Source organism: Colletes gigas, unplaced genomic scaffold (genome assembly GCF_013123115.1).
Source record: "Colletes gigas isolate AHSC1104 unplaced genomic scaffold, ASM1312311v1 Colletes_gigas_Sc00021, whole genome shotgun sequence".
Taxonomy (NCBI): domain Eukaryota; kingdom Metazoa; phylum Arthropoda; class Insecta; order Hymenoptera; family Colletidae; genus Colletes; species Colletes gigas.
Window position 1 is genome coordinate 877,899 of NW_025106650.1, and position 17,908 is coordinate 895,806.

General features: G+C 37.6%; 1 protein-coding gene across 20 annotated transcripts in view; it reads left to right on the forward strand.

The window, feature by feature from the left end:
* Positions 1-17,908, forward strand: part of LOC122401035 (plasma membrane calcium-transporting ATPase 3) — a 137,628-nt gene that overhangs the window by 78,110 nt on the left and 41,610 nt on the right. For 11 of the 20 annotated variants that reach the window (XM_043402911.1, XM_043402905.1, XM_043402904.1 and 8 more), the window contains one exon: positions 4,766-8,429. The exons of 1 other annotated variant lie outside the window; for it this stretch is intronic. In XM_043402911.1, the coding sequence (XP_043258846.1) occupies positions 4,766-5,645 (880 nt within the window). In that variant the 3' untranslated portion in view covers positions 5,646-8,429. Of the gene's footprint in view, positions 1-4,765; positions 8,430-8,493; positions 8,563-17,136; positions 17,643-17,908 lie in introns of those variants that run through there. 8 more of the 20 variants (XR_006259415.1, XR_006259416.1, XR_006259417.1 and 5 more) reach the window with 4 other exon arrangements.

The window sequence follows — 17,908 nt, forward strand, 5'->3', positions numbered from 1 at the left end:
AGGTACAGGGTTCTTAGATGTGTCCATACCAAAATGTTTCTATTTTTATTCGTAATATTTATTATTTTATCAAATTCTGCCATGAAAAGGTAAAAGTTTGTCTTCCAATCTCCGAAACATTTTCACTTAGAGAGAAAAAGATTCACGCGTCGTCTAATGACATCCTCGAAACTATGCAACTTACGTATACTATGTATACATCGTTCTACTGTGCATAATTTACAAGTTGGTCAAGGTTAGCATGTTAATTACCTCACCCTGTATACTGCCGTTCAAAAGTTTAGAGCATCCTTCGACTTTTAAAAGAAACGAACCTCGTCTCGCCTATTCGCAAATGTTTAGTGGAAGTATTATTTTTATTAATTGGTCATTAGAACATTTTCGAAATCAACGTGTTATTACAAAACTATCCCCTGCAGTTGTCCACATTTTTGCAGATCTGCTATAAGCAGTGTGATGTTGCATGGCCCATAAACTGAAAATTCGACCTCGAATGTGTTAAATATAGTAATTGTAAATATATAATTGTATTTAGTTTTAGACATTTCATCATTACGAATTTTTAATATTGTTTCTTCAAGCATCTTCAGAAAAGTGATACAAACTTTTTTTTAGTAAGGATAAGATGCTATCACTTGTCTACAAAATATTATCGAAGGCAAGACAATTGTAAAATTTATTTACGTAGGAGCAGTCTATAGAACAAAAAAACAATAGAGTTTTATCTTTGTTTGCTGGTCAATATCCAGTGGATTAAATGACAAAAATAGTGCAGTTTTTTACTTTTAGAGCAATATCCATAGAACACACGTTTATTTGAAATTCCTTCAACGTTTTGACCATATGTTTTGGGTCCTTTTCAAGAAATTAAAACGTAAATATGCCATATTTTAATTAATTCTGAATTCATGGACAATCGCCCATGAATTGTTTATAATGTTCATATCAGAACTATGTACTTCCAGACCATGAATTTACATTCTTCTTATACAAAAATTTACTTACTTGTAATTTAAACTGATAATTTTAAATTAAATTATGAATGTAACAACGATAGTATTGAAGTCACTTATTGTGAGGATCTAGGCAAAATACCTTCTTCTTAAATTGAAGAATATTTCTTCAGTGATAAAAAAACTTCATTTCTATAAAGATCGAAGGGTACTCTAAGTTGTTCAGCAGCCATATACATAGATTAGGAAAGTAGCTACAATCTTTGGGATAATATTAACCCTCAGTTAGTTAGTATAGTAGGATGAAAATTTACAGTTTAATGTGATTCTTCTATCCAAAGTAAACCCCCAACGACGCTTAGTACACAATTCAGATCTAACTAATGCCGTTTAGAATCCAAATGACTGATACTTGTCGTCAACATAACTGCTTCAATATACAACGAAATATTTACTCCCTTTATTATGAACAAAGCTATATCATAATATAGTACAAATTGCACACTATCCAGATATTGATCGATTGTAATTACAATGTTTACCAAATGCAAATTTATCTTACAAAATTGACTTTGAAGCATAGTAAAGAAACAGTTACGTTGAGGGGTTGAAATCGTCAACATAACTGCTTCAATAAACAACGAAATATTTACTCTCTTTATTATGAACAAAGCTATACCATAATAAATGCACACTATTCAGGTATTGATCGATTGTAATTACAACGCTTACCAAATGCAAAATTTAAAAAATTAACTTTGAGGTATAGTAAAGAAACAGTTACGTTGAGGGGTTGAAATCGTCAACATAACTGCTTCAACAAACAACGAAATATTTACTCTCTTTATTATGAACAAAGCTATATCATAATAAAGTACAAATTGCACACTATTCAGATATTGATCGATTGTGATTACAACGCTTACCAAATGCAAATTTATCTTAGAAATTGACTTTGAGGCATAGTAAAGAAACAGTTACGTTGAGGGGTTGAAATCGCCAACATAACTGCTTCAATAAACAACGAAATATTTACTTTCTTTATTATGAACAAAGCTATATCATAATAAAGTACAAATTGCACACTATTCAGATATTGATCGATTGTAATTACAACGCTTTCCAAATGCAAATTTATCTTAGAAATTGACTTTGAGGCATAGTAAAGAAACAGTTACGTTGAGGGGTTGAAATCGCCAACATAACTGCTTCAATAAACAACGAAATATTTACTTTCTTTATTATGAACAAAGCTATATCATAATAAAGTACAAATTGCACACTATTCAGATATTGATCGATTGTGATTACAACGCTTACCAAATGCAAATTTATCTTAGAAATTGACTTTGAGGCATAGTAAAGAAACAGTTACGTTGAGGGGTTGAAATCGCCAACATAACTGCTTCAATAAACAACGAAATATTTACTTTCTTTATTATGAACAAAGCTATATCATAAAGTACAAATTGCACACTATTCAGATATTGATCGATTGTGATTACAACGCTTACCAAATGCAAATTTATCTTAGAAATTGACTTTGAGGCATAGTAAAGAAACAGTTACGTTGAGGGGTTGAAATCGCCAACATAACTGCTTCAATAAACAACGAAATATTTACTTTCTTTATTATGAACAAAGCTATATCATAATAAAGTACAAATTGCACACTATTCAGATATTGATCGATTGTAATTACAACGCTTTCCAAATGCAAATTTATCTTAGAAATTGACTTTGAGGCATAGTAAAGAAACAGTTACGTTGAGGGGTTGAAATCGCCAACATAACTGCTTCAATAAACAACGAAATATTTACTTTCTTTATTATGAACAAAGCTATATCATAATAAAGTACAAATTGCACACTATTCAGATATTGATCGATTGTGATTACAACGCTTTCCAAATGCAAATTTATCTTAGAAATTGACTTTGAGGCATAGTAAAAAAACAGTTACGTTGAGGGGTTGAAATCGCCAACATAACTGCTTCAATAAACAACGAAATATTTACTTTCTTTATTATGAACAAAGCTATATCATAATAAAGTACAAATTGCACACTATTCAGATATTGATCGATTGTGATTACAACGCTTTCCAAATGCAAATTTATCTTAGAAATTGACTTTGAGGCATAGTAAAGAAACAGTTACGTTGAGGGGTTGAAATCGCCAACATAACTGCTTCAATAAACAACGAAATATTTACTTTCTTTATTATGAACAAAGCTATATCATAATAAAGTACAAATTGCACACTATTCAGATATTGATCGATTGTGATTACAACGCTTACCAAATGCAAATTTATCTTAGAAATTGACTTTGAGGCATAGTAAAGAAACAGTTACGTTGAGGGGTTGAAATCGCCAACATAACTGCTTCAATAAACAACGAAATATTTACTTTCTTTATTATGAACAAAGCTATATCATAAAGTACAAATTGCACACTATTCAGATATTGATCGATTGTGATTACAACGCTTTCCAAATGCAAATTTATCTTAGAAATTGACTTTGAGGCATAGTAAAAAAACAGTTACGTTGAGGGGTTGAAATCGCCAACATAACTGCTTCAATAAACAACGAAATATTTACTTTCTTTATTATGAACAAAGCTATATCATAATAAAGTACAAATTGCACACTATTCAGATATTGATCGATTGTGATTACAACGCTTTCCAAATGCAAATTTATCTTAGAAATTGACTTTGAGGCATAGTAAAGAAACAGTTACGTTGAGGGGTTGAAATCGCCAACATAACTGCTTCAATAAACAACGAAATATTTACTTTCTTTATTATGAACAAAGCTATATCATAATAAAGTACAAATTGCACACTATTCAGATATTGATCGATTGTGATTACAACGCTTTCCAAATGCAAATTTATCTTAGAAATTGACTTTGAGGCATAGTAAAAAAACAGTTACGTTGAGGGGTTGAAATCGCCAACATAACTGCTTCAATAAACAACGAAATATTTACTTTCTTTATTATGAACAAAGCTATATCATAATAAAGTACAAATTGCACACTATTCAGATATTGATCGATTGTGATTACAACGCTTTCCAAATGCAAATTTATCTTAGAAATTGACTTTGAGGCATAGTAAAGAAACAGTTACGTTGAGGGGTTAAAATAATTCTACACTGTCAGTGTCATGGGTTGAAACTTCAAAAGCTGTCGGTTCGAATCTCAGAGGAGAAATTTCTCCAGACTCATCATAGTTTGAGCTATCGTTAAAACTACTTCTGCTTTCAGTGAGTGGCGTAGCTTGCCCGCTAACTTACCGTTTGTCGTCGAAGTCGAACAAGACGTTTCTGGATTCGAGGGTTCGCTAACTGAAATTACCATAAATTGCACTGAAACAGCCTGCGTATTTCTTTGTCCGTCTGCTTTCCTTTCTCGGCCACTTCCGATCACCGTTGCGCCGCCGCCGATCGATTCTCGCCAGTAAAAAAAAAAAAAGAGAGAGAAAAAAAACAATAATAAAATTAATAAGATAAATTTGCCAGCATCGTCGACACCGTTAGAGACCGTGGTTAGGTGTCCAAGCTAAGGAGCGAGGGGAAAACGTAAAACAGTGAAAATTTCGGGTGCAGTGCGTCGAGGAGCCGGCTCTGCGAGCTTTGACCGATGCGCATCATCAGCCACAAAAAAAAAAAATAATAATAATCCAAAAAAAAAAAAAAAAACAAACAAACAAAACAAAAAAAAACCTACCTACTTTGATTATAGACCAATGTAACAGGGATCGAGTGATGAAGAATTGGTTTCATGTTTTTTAAAAACAGATGGGGCCGCGGCCAGCCGGATGATATCGGTGCGATCAATCTCGGAGATGAGAAATTCGACCCCGACTCGGATAAAAAGCCGCGCAAAGGACAAATTCTATGGCTCCGTGGTCTAACACGACTACAGACACAGGTAACTATCCCTATCTCTCACTCTCATGCCACCATCACTCGAAGTCAGCGTTCTCTCGGGTCCCCCCTCCCTGTCCCCGGGAAAGCTAGAGAACATGACAAGAACGACGATGATAAGAGAACAGCCGCGCGACGCTTCGACATATTCTTCGGGCCTCGGGTCGACGATCCTCCGTCGACGCCCTGGCGCCGCTTTCTAGGGGTGACGAACACCATTCGTCACCGCCGGCCGGCTGTGTTCAACGTTCTTAAACACGCGTACACCACCGTTGTGTGTATATTACAACGCCCGAAATACCATGTTATCGCAACAACAAATTGTTCTCTTTTTACCATGATCGCCTGTACAGAGTGCACGGCAACGTATGGACGCCGCTTCCTCCGGGTCGAAGGTCGACTCGGAGACGCCAACGATCGTTACAAAAATTTGCACGACCATGCGTCTCGGTATTTGTCCCATTGGGACTTTTCCTCAGAAATTGGAAACCTGCTTTTCTCGATAATGTGTTCTACAAATTGTTGTGCAATATTTTGTTCGTCGGTTCGATGTCCCGGATCCTTCCCCGAAGCGGCGAACATACGCTGCACTACACCCTGTATACGTGTACAGTTAAAAGTGCATTCGCATATAGAACGGACATTTAAATGGGAACGTCTAAGGGTCTCCGTTGTTTATAAATATGTGAGAGACTATTTGGAACAGGCAAACGGAACAATAAGACAAAACCTTTCTTTTCTGAGATTTTAAAGTCATCGATATTTTTTAAATGGATACTTTTATACTTTCAGACACAGAATGGAGAACTAATCCGTCAAATGGTTTCGCTAAAAAAGACATTGATCCTCTTAAAGTCTCAAGAAAGAACAACCTTTGGGATGATTTTGATCGTTCCTGACAGTTTGGCTTTGTTCTAGATGGTGTTTTCGCATAGATATGAAACACGAAGATATTCAAAGCGTTGCCGTTTAAACGATCCGTCCTGTATATACTTTGTTTCATACGTTTTCTTTAATTTTATTTTACCCGGTTGTTTTTATAACGTTATTTACCTTGGTTTGCATTTTCATTTGAGTTCTTTGCCGTGTTACCTCGACGATGCGTACCTTACGTTACCCTCTTGGCCGATCTTGCGATTCTGTGTTAGCCACGAATAATATGTTCGAGCGAAGGAAGAAAAAAAAACAAAAGCTCGGCGATGAGAAGCGAACCGTCCCAAGTTGAAGTGGTGGAGAGCCATGTCCGGATCGTCTTCAGGACGTTCTTGCATTTCCCATCTTCGAACGATCGTATTTTAACGACGAATAGATCTTGCGATGCTCGTTTCGCGCATCTAAGTTCATCCCAGTGTGTCGACGACGTATCCTCTGTCGTGACTGAAGTTAACCTTTAACCCTTTATAAGGCGGAGAAAAACTTCAGTGGCGATACGCTTCGTCCCTTGAACGATTCTTTGCAACATTTCAAACCTCGTTGGTGGAGGTTTGAGTTCCCCGATCGTGGTTGATTATTTTCTAAGAGAACAAGGGACTTAACCGTGTTCCTTTCTATTTCAGAGCGAATAAGCTTCCCCAGACTCAGGACAAATATATTTCTAGCAAGTCTCGAAGGTCGAGCCTCTGTTGTGGACGACTTATAAAGGGTTAATGCGCTCACTGCCACGTAACGATCGGTGAACGTATCCCGAGATTTTTCAAGAAACAATCGTTGTTCTCGAAGAACAACTTTCGTGTCGCACGATCAAGGATGTCTCGATTAATCCCTTCGAGAACAATCCCCCTCCTGTTTTGTGTCGTCTGTTGAACTCATGTCCATATATTTTGCAGGAGACCTAAGTTCCCATTAGGAAGGCGCTCCTTCGATGAACAAAATTATGCTTTTTGGAACGACGATTCGAAGGAGTTGATTGTGGCGCGGGGAATCGGTCGGTGATTTAATCGAATCGAGGATCGAGCAGCACGACCGCGAGATCGTTGATCTTTGCCCGTTCCTAAAAGCGATTACCTACTCGGACCACTTTTTGGGGTCGTTCGGTCCGTTGATCTCTGCTTCTTTATCGGGCCACTGTAAATCGAGAAAAATACTTTTAAAGCGAGTTCCGTTCGGTCAGTTTGAGCTTCGTAGAGTCGCTAGGAACGAGCAAAGGTCGTCGTAAAGTTCGACGACGAATCCACCCGCTGTAGGGCTTTAGAAACCGCTATGGTAGATCTCTCAGGCTTGTGTCTAATCGTTGAGACCCCTAGAATCTGAGCACGTAGGCCTTATAGATCTCTAGTCATCAATTTGCTCGACGTAGCGGCACAGATCCGATCAATTGTTATCAAGTTAGCAGTGGTCCACGCAGTCCTCGACCCATCTTTCTGTCCCAAAGCTTACGTCGGATCACGCTCTCCTTCGTCAACGGGTCTTTCATTTCTCGGATCACGGACGGTTTTCTGTAACTGTGATTTAGTACTCTCGAACTCCTTCAAGATATTGTTTCAAGGGATCCTGTGACCAAGGGACACAAACGAAGAATCGAGAAGCGATACGTGGCAGTTTCCAGGAGGAACGCTTAATACGGAAAACGGTGTTTAAAGGCTCTCGTTAACGTTGTTTACAGAAACACAAGAATATGTTTAACATGGACAGAGAATTTATTAGGATCTCGTTAACTGACAGACTCGTTTACCGACACTGTTAATTAATATACAAGGAATTTTCAAGATTCAGACTGTGACAGTAACACCACAATGCTCTTATTGTACAGGCTGTCGCATTTATCACGTGAATTTGAAACGTCTCCGCTGCCATCGAACACACGAGACCAAGAGGAAGTTGCACGGTTAGTCGGTTTCGCGTATCTTCGCTGGCATCGGAGATATTTAAGGCATTCGCGATAAATGGAACACTCTGCACGTGATAATTTTAATGCACCAAACAAGTTTAGCGATGGAATGAGGACAACTTAGGAATCGATGCTCGAGCGAGAGTCGGAAAGGACAAACAAGCAGCCCTTCCTCGTCGACAACGCCTGTGTCTTGTATTTTTCTTTTCATTTTTTTCGCCCCGCCACCCCATTTTTTGGTTTTTCTCAAAGGGAACGGGTTAAGTCTGATGAAGCTAGCGCCTACTTGATCAAACCGCGACTCGCGATCGTGTAAACGGCATTACTTTACACAGTCGCGAGGCAACCGATTTTAATTCACTGTGAGAACGCCTTTGGACATGCGACGTACGCCATTCTTTCCCGAAAGTGGGAACCGATCTCTCGATTACAGTGATTCGTTAGCGCGCGATGGGACGTGTTCGCATGATCCAAGGCAATTACTACGAAAGAGGAATGATAATCGCGACGATACTCGCCAAGATATCTTCACTTTCTTTATTCTGTTCACTTACTTCGCTTTCTGTCTTATTTCCTTTCTTCTTACTCTCGTAACACTATTCTCGACCTAGCGCGGCAAACAAAGATAAATAAATCATGAAAAAGAAATTAACACAAATCACCAATTGCGTCTCTGCGAGTTACCATGTAAGCCATAGAAACAAAACACAAGTATTATAGATACCACTCAGTTAAGCTAATTATGTAAATTGAATGTGTAACCTACTTTCAGACGAGCAATAGAACTCTGGTGCAGAATGTATCTGTGACAGGCAGATCCCCCTCTCAGGATTACTATATGGTTAGTCCGCAAGTCCAATCTCCGCACTGTTTGACCGTTCTTAAATATTAATTCTTTATTTTTTTATATACATACTATATATATATTTACCTTTGTTTTTCCATTAACCAGTTTGTCTCTTTTTTTTTTTTTTTTTTTCTTTTTCTTTTTCTTTTACTGTTGCTTTCCAGTTTGACGTACTTGGTTTCTCTATTTACCAGTTTCTCTTCGCTCTTAACATTACTACTTTCTGAACGTTGATTCACGCTCACCTTGACTTTTTCTTTCTTATTGAAAAAAAAGACAATTTTTTATTTTAACTCTGTCTGCCTCTTTTGTTTTTGTCCAGCCCTAAGTTTTGTCTTCTGATTGTTTGTCTCTCCAACGTGTATATCTATTTCGCCTGTCTCTGTTCTGTTTTATCGCAGTTTTGCTTGCGAGTCGCGCGAGCCTCTACTCGCTTGTTTCGCGCAGATCCGTGCTGTTTTCGTTTTTCTTTTGCCGGGTGCCAGTCGATGCTCTGACACAGCGAAGAGACATTCATTCAAGCCGTTGGGCATACTATTTTCCCTTCGTTTGCGCTGCTGCTCCCTTCTAAATCCCCCCCTCTTCTCTCCCGTGTTCGTATTAGCCCTTTGATGCCTCGTTGAATGCAAACATTCGGAACGAAGTGTCCCTTTTGTGCTCTGCTGAAAGAAAAGATAACTCATTGCTACGGCATCAGAAGGTTAATTGTCCCAAGTCGTTCAAACATTTCCCGGTATCACCTAATTACGACTTTGTTCTCGCTTCGACTCGTATTCTTTCAACCCCTTGCTTTGAAATCGTTGAACGACTCGAATAATTCATTTCATCGTTACGGAAACGTCGATCGTCAAGCTCGCGCCGAAGGTGTCGAGGTGTGGAGGTTTATAACGTTTTAAACAATTTAAAGATACGCGTTTTCGAACAACGAACGAGGCAAGGGGTTTTGTCTGGCCTTTTTTTTTTACTTGCTTCTTTTCCTTTCCTCGACTCCGTTCAACCTGGCTGATAATTTTACTACAATTCACACAATGCAAATCAACTATGTTTTTGTCCTCATCTTTAATGTCTTCAGTTTGGTACTTTGCTGGCTGTACAACATACGACATATAGTTTAAGGCCAAATGTATATAGTTGCTCTTATTCTGCTTTCAGTGTGACAAGTTATTTTTATGGACAATCAATAGTACTTGCATATTCGCAGCAAACATAGGAACCGAATAGAGTATTATCGACTTATAAAGTTCTAGGCTCACTTGTACAAGACGCCTAAAAAGAGATGTGCTACATCGACGATCACTTTTAACGATAAGATTGTCGTCGACTGTTCTGAGCATTTGCTTTGTGAAAAATTGTAGCACCATACTAAGGGCCAGCAAAGTGTTAATGGAAGATAATCCACTGTGTTGAAGGAACCTACATTTAAAAAGCTAGTTTGGTAAAAACTATTGATACAGTGAAATATTATTGACAGGGATGGGCAAAACATATCTTCGAATAACTCAGTTGATACATTAGCATTTGGTATTCGATAGCTGAATAAATACAGAATACTTTGGTTTTAAATATCTGTCATAATCGTAGATATATTGTATTATTGTGTTTTTTTTTTAATTTTATACGAACGCATAACTTTCAAATAATATATATAAACCTCAAATTTGCAAATTTTATTGTTCATGAATAACGTACAAATTTATCAATACATCAACTCATGCAAAATTTATAAATTCTTTATTAGTTATGAATACATTTTAACTGAAATTTAAAGAACTTTTATAATGCATTAAATATATTTTTGAAAGCAAAAATTGTAATTCAATTGTTCAAACGTGATACCGAATACAAGTATTTCTATTTTAATTGGATTTAAAATATGAAATACTATTACATTCGGTATTCGAGTCTTTGAATACAAATTACAGGAGTATTTAATACTCTATAGCATAATATAAATATAAAAATACAAAATGCTAAGGTATTTGTCTATTGATCTATGTATTGAATACAAGTATTTAATATTTTATACGTATTTCAGTTAGACGGAAGAATTCGAAGCTGCCCATCTCTGATTATGAAATACTTGATGATCTAAGTTGAACGTGTTAACACATTGTACGCCACTTCTGTCGGTTTAGAAGCGTTACTATACAAGATGTCATACCTAAATGTTTCTTCCAATCATGGTGACACAAACTTGTACAGTAATAGTTGGATATATGTCCGAACTGTGGTCCACAGCATAAATGCCTCGTGTGCATCCCCATCACTCAGAGGAAATTATTTGATTCACCACAAAGCTCGACTTGCTGTACTTTTCTACATTCGATAGTCGACTCAGGCTGTCTCTATAATTCAAATTTATCCATCTACTTCACAAATGCTTGAGGTATAAATTTTCTGGCATAATTCCAACTTTTACTGTATACGCAATTTTGAATATTTTCAAAACACCAAATGTTACAAAGACTATTTCAAGATCATTGTTATTGGTCTCTTGATAACATTTAAATTGCGTATTTTCTGTGTCGTCACTATTGAAGAAAATTTTCAGATAGCCTGACTTGGGTGAACATCCTGTATTATACAGGGTATTTCTTTTATTTTGCACATCTTAATATTTTGTATAGGATGTGAAATACAATGCTGCATTGTATTATATGTTAACGTGTGAAAAATAATCTTGTTTTGTATCAACAAAAATAATGAAGATGTTAAGATGTGCAAGATCAAACACCCTCTATAATAACACTGCTAGTCCATTCGCGTGTTAAGGAATAAAATATAAAATGGTTCGCATAATAATTCGATTTGAAAGTCACGCTAAATTCACAATATCTTCGTTCCCATAAATATTCTAAAAAAACAATGCCTTTTAATGGAGCTTGTTAAGTTAATGGTGGCGTACAAGATGTTCCTTTGTCAAGTTTAATTCTCTAGAACCAACTGCCCCTGCTATCCCGAAAGAAAATACAACACATCTTATCTCTCCTACCTGTGATCGTCTCTTTTCTTCGGATGTGGAGCACAGAGCAACTCTCTACCTCCAGATCTGACGCCATTTTTTATTTCACCTTACTAAATCTGTCAATTAACTTATTGTTTCGTTACTTTGTTGTTCCCCCCGAGAAAAGATCGAATCAAAAGGCCCGACGAATACAATCCGAAAATCTCCTACGCCGGTTACTTTTCTCCCAGCCAATAAATTTTTAAAAAGTTTTCTTTTATTTTTATTGATACTAAGGTGTTGCATGCACGTCTGTGCGTATGTATGTACGTATATAATTTGCCCGTATATACGTGTATATGCGTAGATATATGCGCCACGTACACACGCGTATGTGTATCCATATATGTACGTGTATGCGTATATATGCGTGCGGGACACACATACACGCGCGGCAAGGTACGCTTTTGCAGTTTATTTCTTTACTTTGTCTCTTTATTGGACACACTTTGTCGATTACTCGTTTGTTTGTTCCGTTGACGGAATCATCGTGGCGATTTTCAGTTACGTGGGGATGTTAATTTTTACGGTGCATCGCGGTATTCGGTGGTTCCTCACACAGATACATCCCCCGATTGATTCATTTCACTTTACTCTTTTGTTTTATCCGTGAACTTTAGTTTCAGGGAATATGTTGCATTTACAGTCTTTACCAAGGTTTTAGCGATTCCTAAACGTACCGAGAGTTTTCCATTTGTTTTTTTGCTTCTCGTCGGACATTGGTCACGAAAGTAAACATTTTTCTCCCCCAATTTTTGCAAAATCGAAATCGAACAGTTTTAGCGTAGAAATCTTGTGGCCAGTGTCCCAAAAACTTCCGGTATCGTTTACTTTCCACGAAGGGTCTTTAACTCTTTGACTGCAAAAAACATGTTATTTCATCCCTTTATAACTATCTTGTTACATTTCGATCGCGCTGTAAGGCCCAATGTAGACGAGTGTCTTTTTGCCACGCGATTATACATTTGCTTTCGTTGTTTTCAGTCGGACAAACAAGGAAGGGTATACGATCGTGCATCATTTCTTATTCTTTCTACTTGAAAACAACGAAAACTATAATTGTGCGACAAAACGTCTTTCTTCTGTATCAGGCTCAATTCAGTCCCAATTTAATCACAAAAGCGATGGTTCCGAGTCAGAGTGCATCGCGGTCAAAGGGTTGATTTCTCCGGAAGACTATCCTTGGTAATTCGAACAAAATGACACGAAAAATCCATCTCCGGAGAAAATATCAAGCACTTGCAAGGAAGAGCCGCGAAGACAATCAAAAATGATACATACGTATTTTTTTCACTCAAATTTGAGGGCTAAAATCACCCTGTAAAGTTTGACCCCGAAAGTGCCAGGGGTTAAAGATAGAAAAGAAATATTTTGACAAAAATTGAATGGTTTTTAAAAATGTTTTAAAAAAACCATACTCATACCATACTTATCTGAAAAGTTAGAGTAATTGTTCATAAAACACTTTTCGAATAAGCATGGTAGACATTTTTGAACATTTTCTTCTCATAGAAAGATCATTCAAAACATTTTTTTCCTATCTTTAACCGTTTCCGAGTTAGCACTTTCAGAGTCAAAGTTTGAAGGGTAATTTCACCCTTTGAACTTGAGTTAACGCAGCTGAAGAAAAAAACGTATGAATTATTTTCGGTTATTTTTGAAGTCTACGCGGCCCTTCCTTCTCAGACATTAGACACAAGTGTAAAAAATGTTGTACCCCGCTCGCAAAACGCTATTCCATTTCTTGAAAGGCTTGCCAAGCTGCGCCGTCGTGCATTCACGCGTAACACGCCCCGGAACAACATAAAGCAACCACAAGTATCGTCAAAACTCACAGAGAGAAAGTTTCTCTTGCAGAAGCTTTCCTAGATCATCCCGTAGCGAACCCCGGACGTCGATTCACGAGAGATGCACCTGCGAAAAAGCAGCCCCAGAGTACCTTGTACGTGTGCTATGCGTGTGTGAGCTCGCTGCATGCGGACCTTGCGCGGAAGTCCTGATCGTACAAAAATTGGGCAAACAGTGCCGGCATTGACAAGATTAACAAGAAAAACGCTCTGTTAATCGAGCCACGCTCTATTGCATCCTGTGTTTCTCTTGCCGTTGAAGAACACGAGGCTTCGCGTGTCCGTCAGGACACACCGGTGTGATGATTCCGTTGGCTGATTTGCTCCTTGTGTCTCTTATTTCTGTTCTTAATCGTTGCAGTGTGCCGTTGCTGTGATACCATTAACATTTATTAATGGTGGTATGTGCCAAATGCATCGTGTGCCTCTCGATGTGCGTACGTGTGCTGTTGCGTATGATGTACGTGCACAGTCTGTTTTGTCTGTCTGTCTGTCTGCCGTGTACACGACAGCTGAAGCTCTCACTGAACAAAACCTTCACTGGGGATACAAACTGGCAGTCAGTTTACATGTACACGTACACGACATATTTCAACCATAGACAAGCTCTCTGACGGGAGATCACGACGGGAACTCGAGGCGGATGCGCATACACTGTACGGGGATGACCCCCGTTGGTCAGAGGAGACCGAAAAAAGAGTACTTCGAGTCCGTGGAACGTAAAGAACCGACGAAAAAATGAGCATCGTTAGAGTCGTTGGAAGAACTGTCTGCAAAAAGGGACTCCAAGACAATTTATCAGCATTTTTGCGCAGCTTTTTCTTTGCATTGTATACGTAGAAGTCTGAGGGCGCTTTCTGTTTTAAATGTCACAACATTTCTGTCATTTTTAGTGAATCGTTTTGCTTTAGATTTGGATCAAGCGTTCAGCGACGACGTTAACGATATTACTTGGCCGGGAAGCTTCCCTGGCGGACTCTGTGATGTTTCAAAACGGAGGATTTTTCTGTACAAGGTAATTCTAGAAACTAGGACAAGCATTGGATACGATTAATTCATGTAAGAGAAAGATGTATCTTGCAATAGGGGATCATTGGATAACATACAGAGTAGATCACCAGATATAACCACTTAGATTTCTGTCAGTATTGTCAGACTTGAAGTTTAATTACTTGTGAGCATCAAGAAGGTTTCAGTTACAAAAATATTGCAAAAACATACGCCATTTCAACGAGTAATATTGGAAAAATTATATGAAACTTAATACCGTGGCGAAAATGAAAAGTCGATTTTTGAGTCATTGAATGTAAAATATAAAATACGAAATATCTTGCAAAGTATTATATTTCCAAAATTAATTTATATAAAAACACAGATATTACACTTGCACCATTGCACCAAAGAAAAAAAGTATTTATTCGAAAGATAGTTCCCATTGCGGGATTTAATTTTTTTACTCTATGAATTTGTTGTATCTTTTTTAGAAAAATGTTGCAGCTTGTCCTAGTGTGTAGAATCATCCTGTATATAAATATGAAATTTTGCTCGGTCACTTATGAGAATCGACAACTCCATTGTAGTTCTCTTACGGTAGAATTTCGTCTGGGAGGTTTCGCCGTACTTTACTAACCGGAAACCAGGTGGTAACATTCTTGAAAATGAACCTGTAACACGCGATGTCGATACGAGTCGAAAAATGCACTGGAAGGAACATTGTGAGATATTTGAGACACACTTATATTGCCAAACTATACTTAAAGTTGATTTTTATCTAGGCATCACAAGTCTATATTGTATTAATACGTATAAATCAATTTAATATTGGTCTTCTTGGTATTTCACCATGGAAGTTATACATCTTTTGAGAATCATTACTTCAATCAGACTAGAAAATTAAAGAAATTTATTGTTAAAAAAAAATTAGAATAAAGTTACAGTGAATTTCAAGTAACATTTAGTCTGTCGATAAGGAAATACTTTTTTAAGTGTCTTTTAAATAGAACACTAAATAGACAACTTCTTAGGAAGTAAGAACACATTTAGCAGCTTGTAAGGTGTTAAGAAAATTAATTAACAAGATGAGATGTCACAGAAAGTAAATAAGATAAATTTTACTTCCAGCTTTTTAAAAGCAAAGTGCTGGTCTCGTGGACAATCTCAGAGGTTTGTTCTGGCAGTCAACATGTCAACAAACCTTGTGTGCCTTAAATAACGCGCTATATTTGTTCCGCCAGCGATACATACATCTGTTCGTAGCGGCTGTGGTAAATTTTAAGTTACAGTGTTTTGCAATCAGAATTGCTTGACCGCGTTTTATCGCGTTTATATGGTTCTATAGAACTTGTAGGATTCGTTGTTTCTTTATTGAAAGCTTCACATCTCGTTGGATTCAGGAACATTTGCATGTGGCAATTAGAGTATCCAGTTCTGTTCTTTGTAAGCTTTCAAGCTTCGATTCAGTTGTGCGAAGGTTCGAGTCACTTTAAATATTGTTCAAAGTTAAACACATTACCCCTGTCTTGAGAATATCGTTAGACATTGTTTGAACAGTGGAGGATCTTTGAGAAATAATGATGAAGTTTCAACTCTGTATTAACCCTTAAACGAACGCTTGCTGCGGAAGGCGCTTATAGTACCGTATTCGTTGTAGCGGCATGAGATTTGGAAAATTGGTCTTAGAGGCACTATCTTGAGAATTTATGGTCTTCGTAGACTATCCAACAAACTTAAAGTAAGATAAGATACGTGTACACTCTTATAACTGCAAAATGAACTTTTCCTTATTGATAAAGCCTGATTATAACTACAAAATGAAGTTTTGTAATCATAATCAGGCTTTATCGGTAAGGAAAAGTTTATCACAATTGAATTTAGCCCTAAATTAGAGTTTACGTGGGCCTCGAATTTACGTGAAAAAATTTTGTTCAATGTTCTGAGAGATACTCGGAAAAGGTAAGTGGCCTCGAGCTCTTGATAAAAGATTACTGTGAAATCTGCGTTTTCCCTTATTCTTACAAGGAGGAGTCGTATCTGTGGGGTCACCAATTTTATTCAAACTCCTTCTGATGATTCTAGACCAAAATAAGAACTTCTTTGCCAATGCTCAATGATTTATCAAAAGTTTAATTCATTATAAATGACATTGTTATGCAATGATTTTATACAGGAAATTGAAAATTTGTCCAAATACAAATTAGAATTTATTTGTAATCCCATTACTTGTTGGAGATCTTAAAAATTTAATATTAAATATTTTTTGCTCCAGAATTACCAGGAAAAGTTTCAATACAGTCGGCGTCCCCGCAGATGGGATCTCTCCTTGTGAATGTAAACGGAATAACTGCCCCAATGAATAGACTATTAATTAAATAATACCTTTTTGAAATTAATGAGTACGGTGTCTGTAGCCACCGAAATTTATTACAAATAAATAAATTAATGCACTGCATTTCGGTAACAAATGCAGTGTTCAGGAAACCACCAGTTTCCATTAAAGAACCAATTCTTTAATAAGCGATTTCTTATCACGAAACGGTGTGAAATACACAAGGTATTATATGATCGAAAGCAAGTGAGTGTTAATCAGCCCAGATGTCGTTTAAGGGTTAAATTTAAATATTATTCCGTCCAATGTTCGTAATTACACTGTTATTGTTCGTCGACCACCGTTACGGAGAGGTTCACATGAAAATTCAAAATTAAATTTCGTAATTGCAGAAGATTCGTACTGTCGTCCACAGAGCTCGGAGTAGCCTCTCAATTTTGAACAATATTCCAAGTGATTCGAAGCCTCCTCTTGAGCCCACAGCTACTCGCACGACGCCTCGAGTCCCGGAGACCCTGCGACTCTTCTGGGGACTGACATCCTGACACACAAACACGGACGCACATACAAGCCCACTCGTTCAGCGGGCCCTCGATAGCTGGAAAGCTTGGCCAGCGAAAACGACACGCTCGGCAGCATACAAAACCCACCCAAAGACAGAACAAAAAAAAAAAAACAAGACACATACGCCACCAGCGTAAGCAAGGATTTGAATACTGACGTAAACGCCAAAAAAAAAAACACGCTGTAAAAGTATTGATGCTAAGGAGAGGATAAAAATTAAGACTGATGGTATGATTTGTGGTTTGTTAGCCAGCGGAACCCATTCGGGAGACTGAGGTATAACGGGGCGGCAGTCTTGCCCGCCGCCACACTTATCCTGTCGGAGTACAAACAAGTACGTAGCTCATGTAGATCGCCTGCCGTTAATAATACGTTGTATCATCAACTTGCCATACGTACGCATACACAGGACGGATCGTCGACGTACGTACAGTGTGCTGATTTAAAACCGTCGCCGTCGGACCCTGGCTGATTTTGGATTTCTTATTGCACTGCTCGATTGACACACGCTCGCCCTTTCTCTACCGTGAATGTCGTTAACACGGCGTGCCTACTGTCTTGACTGTTTGTTTTGTGAACATGGACAGCTTATGCAATTGC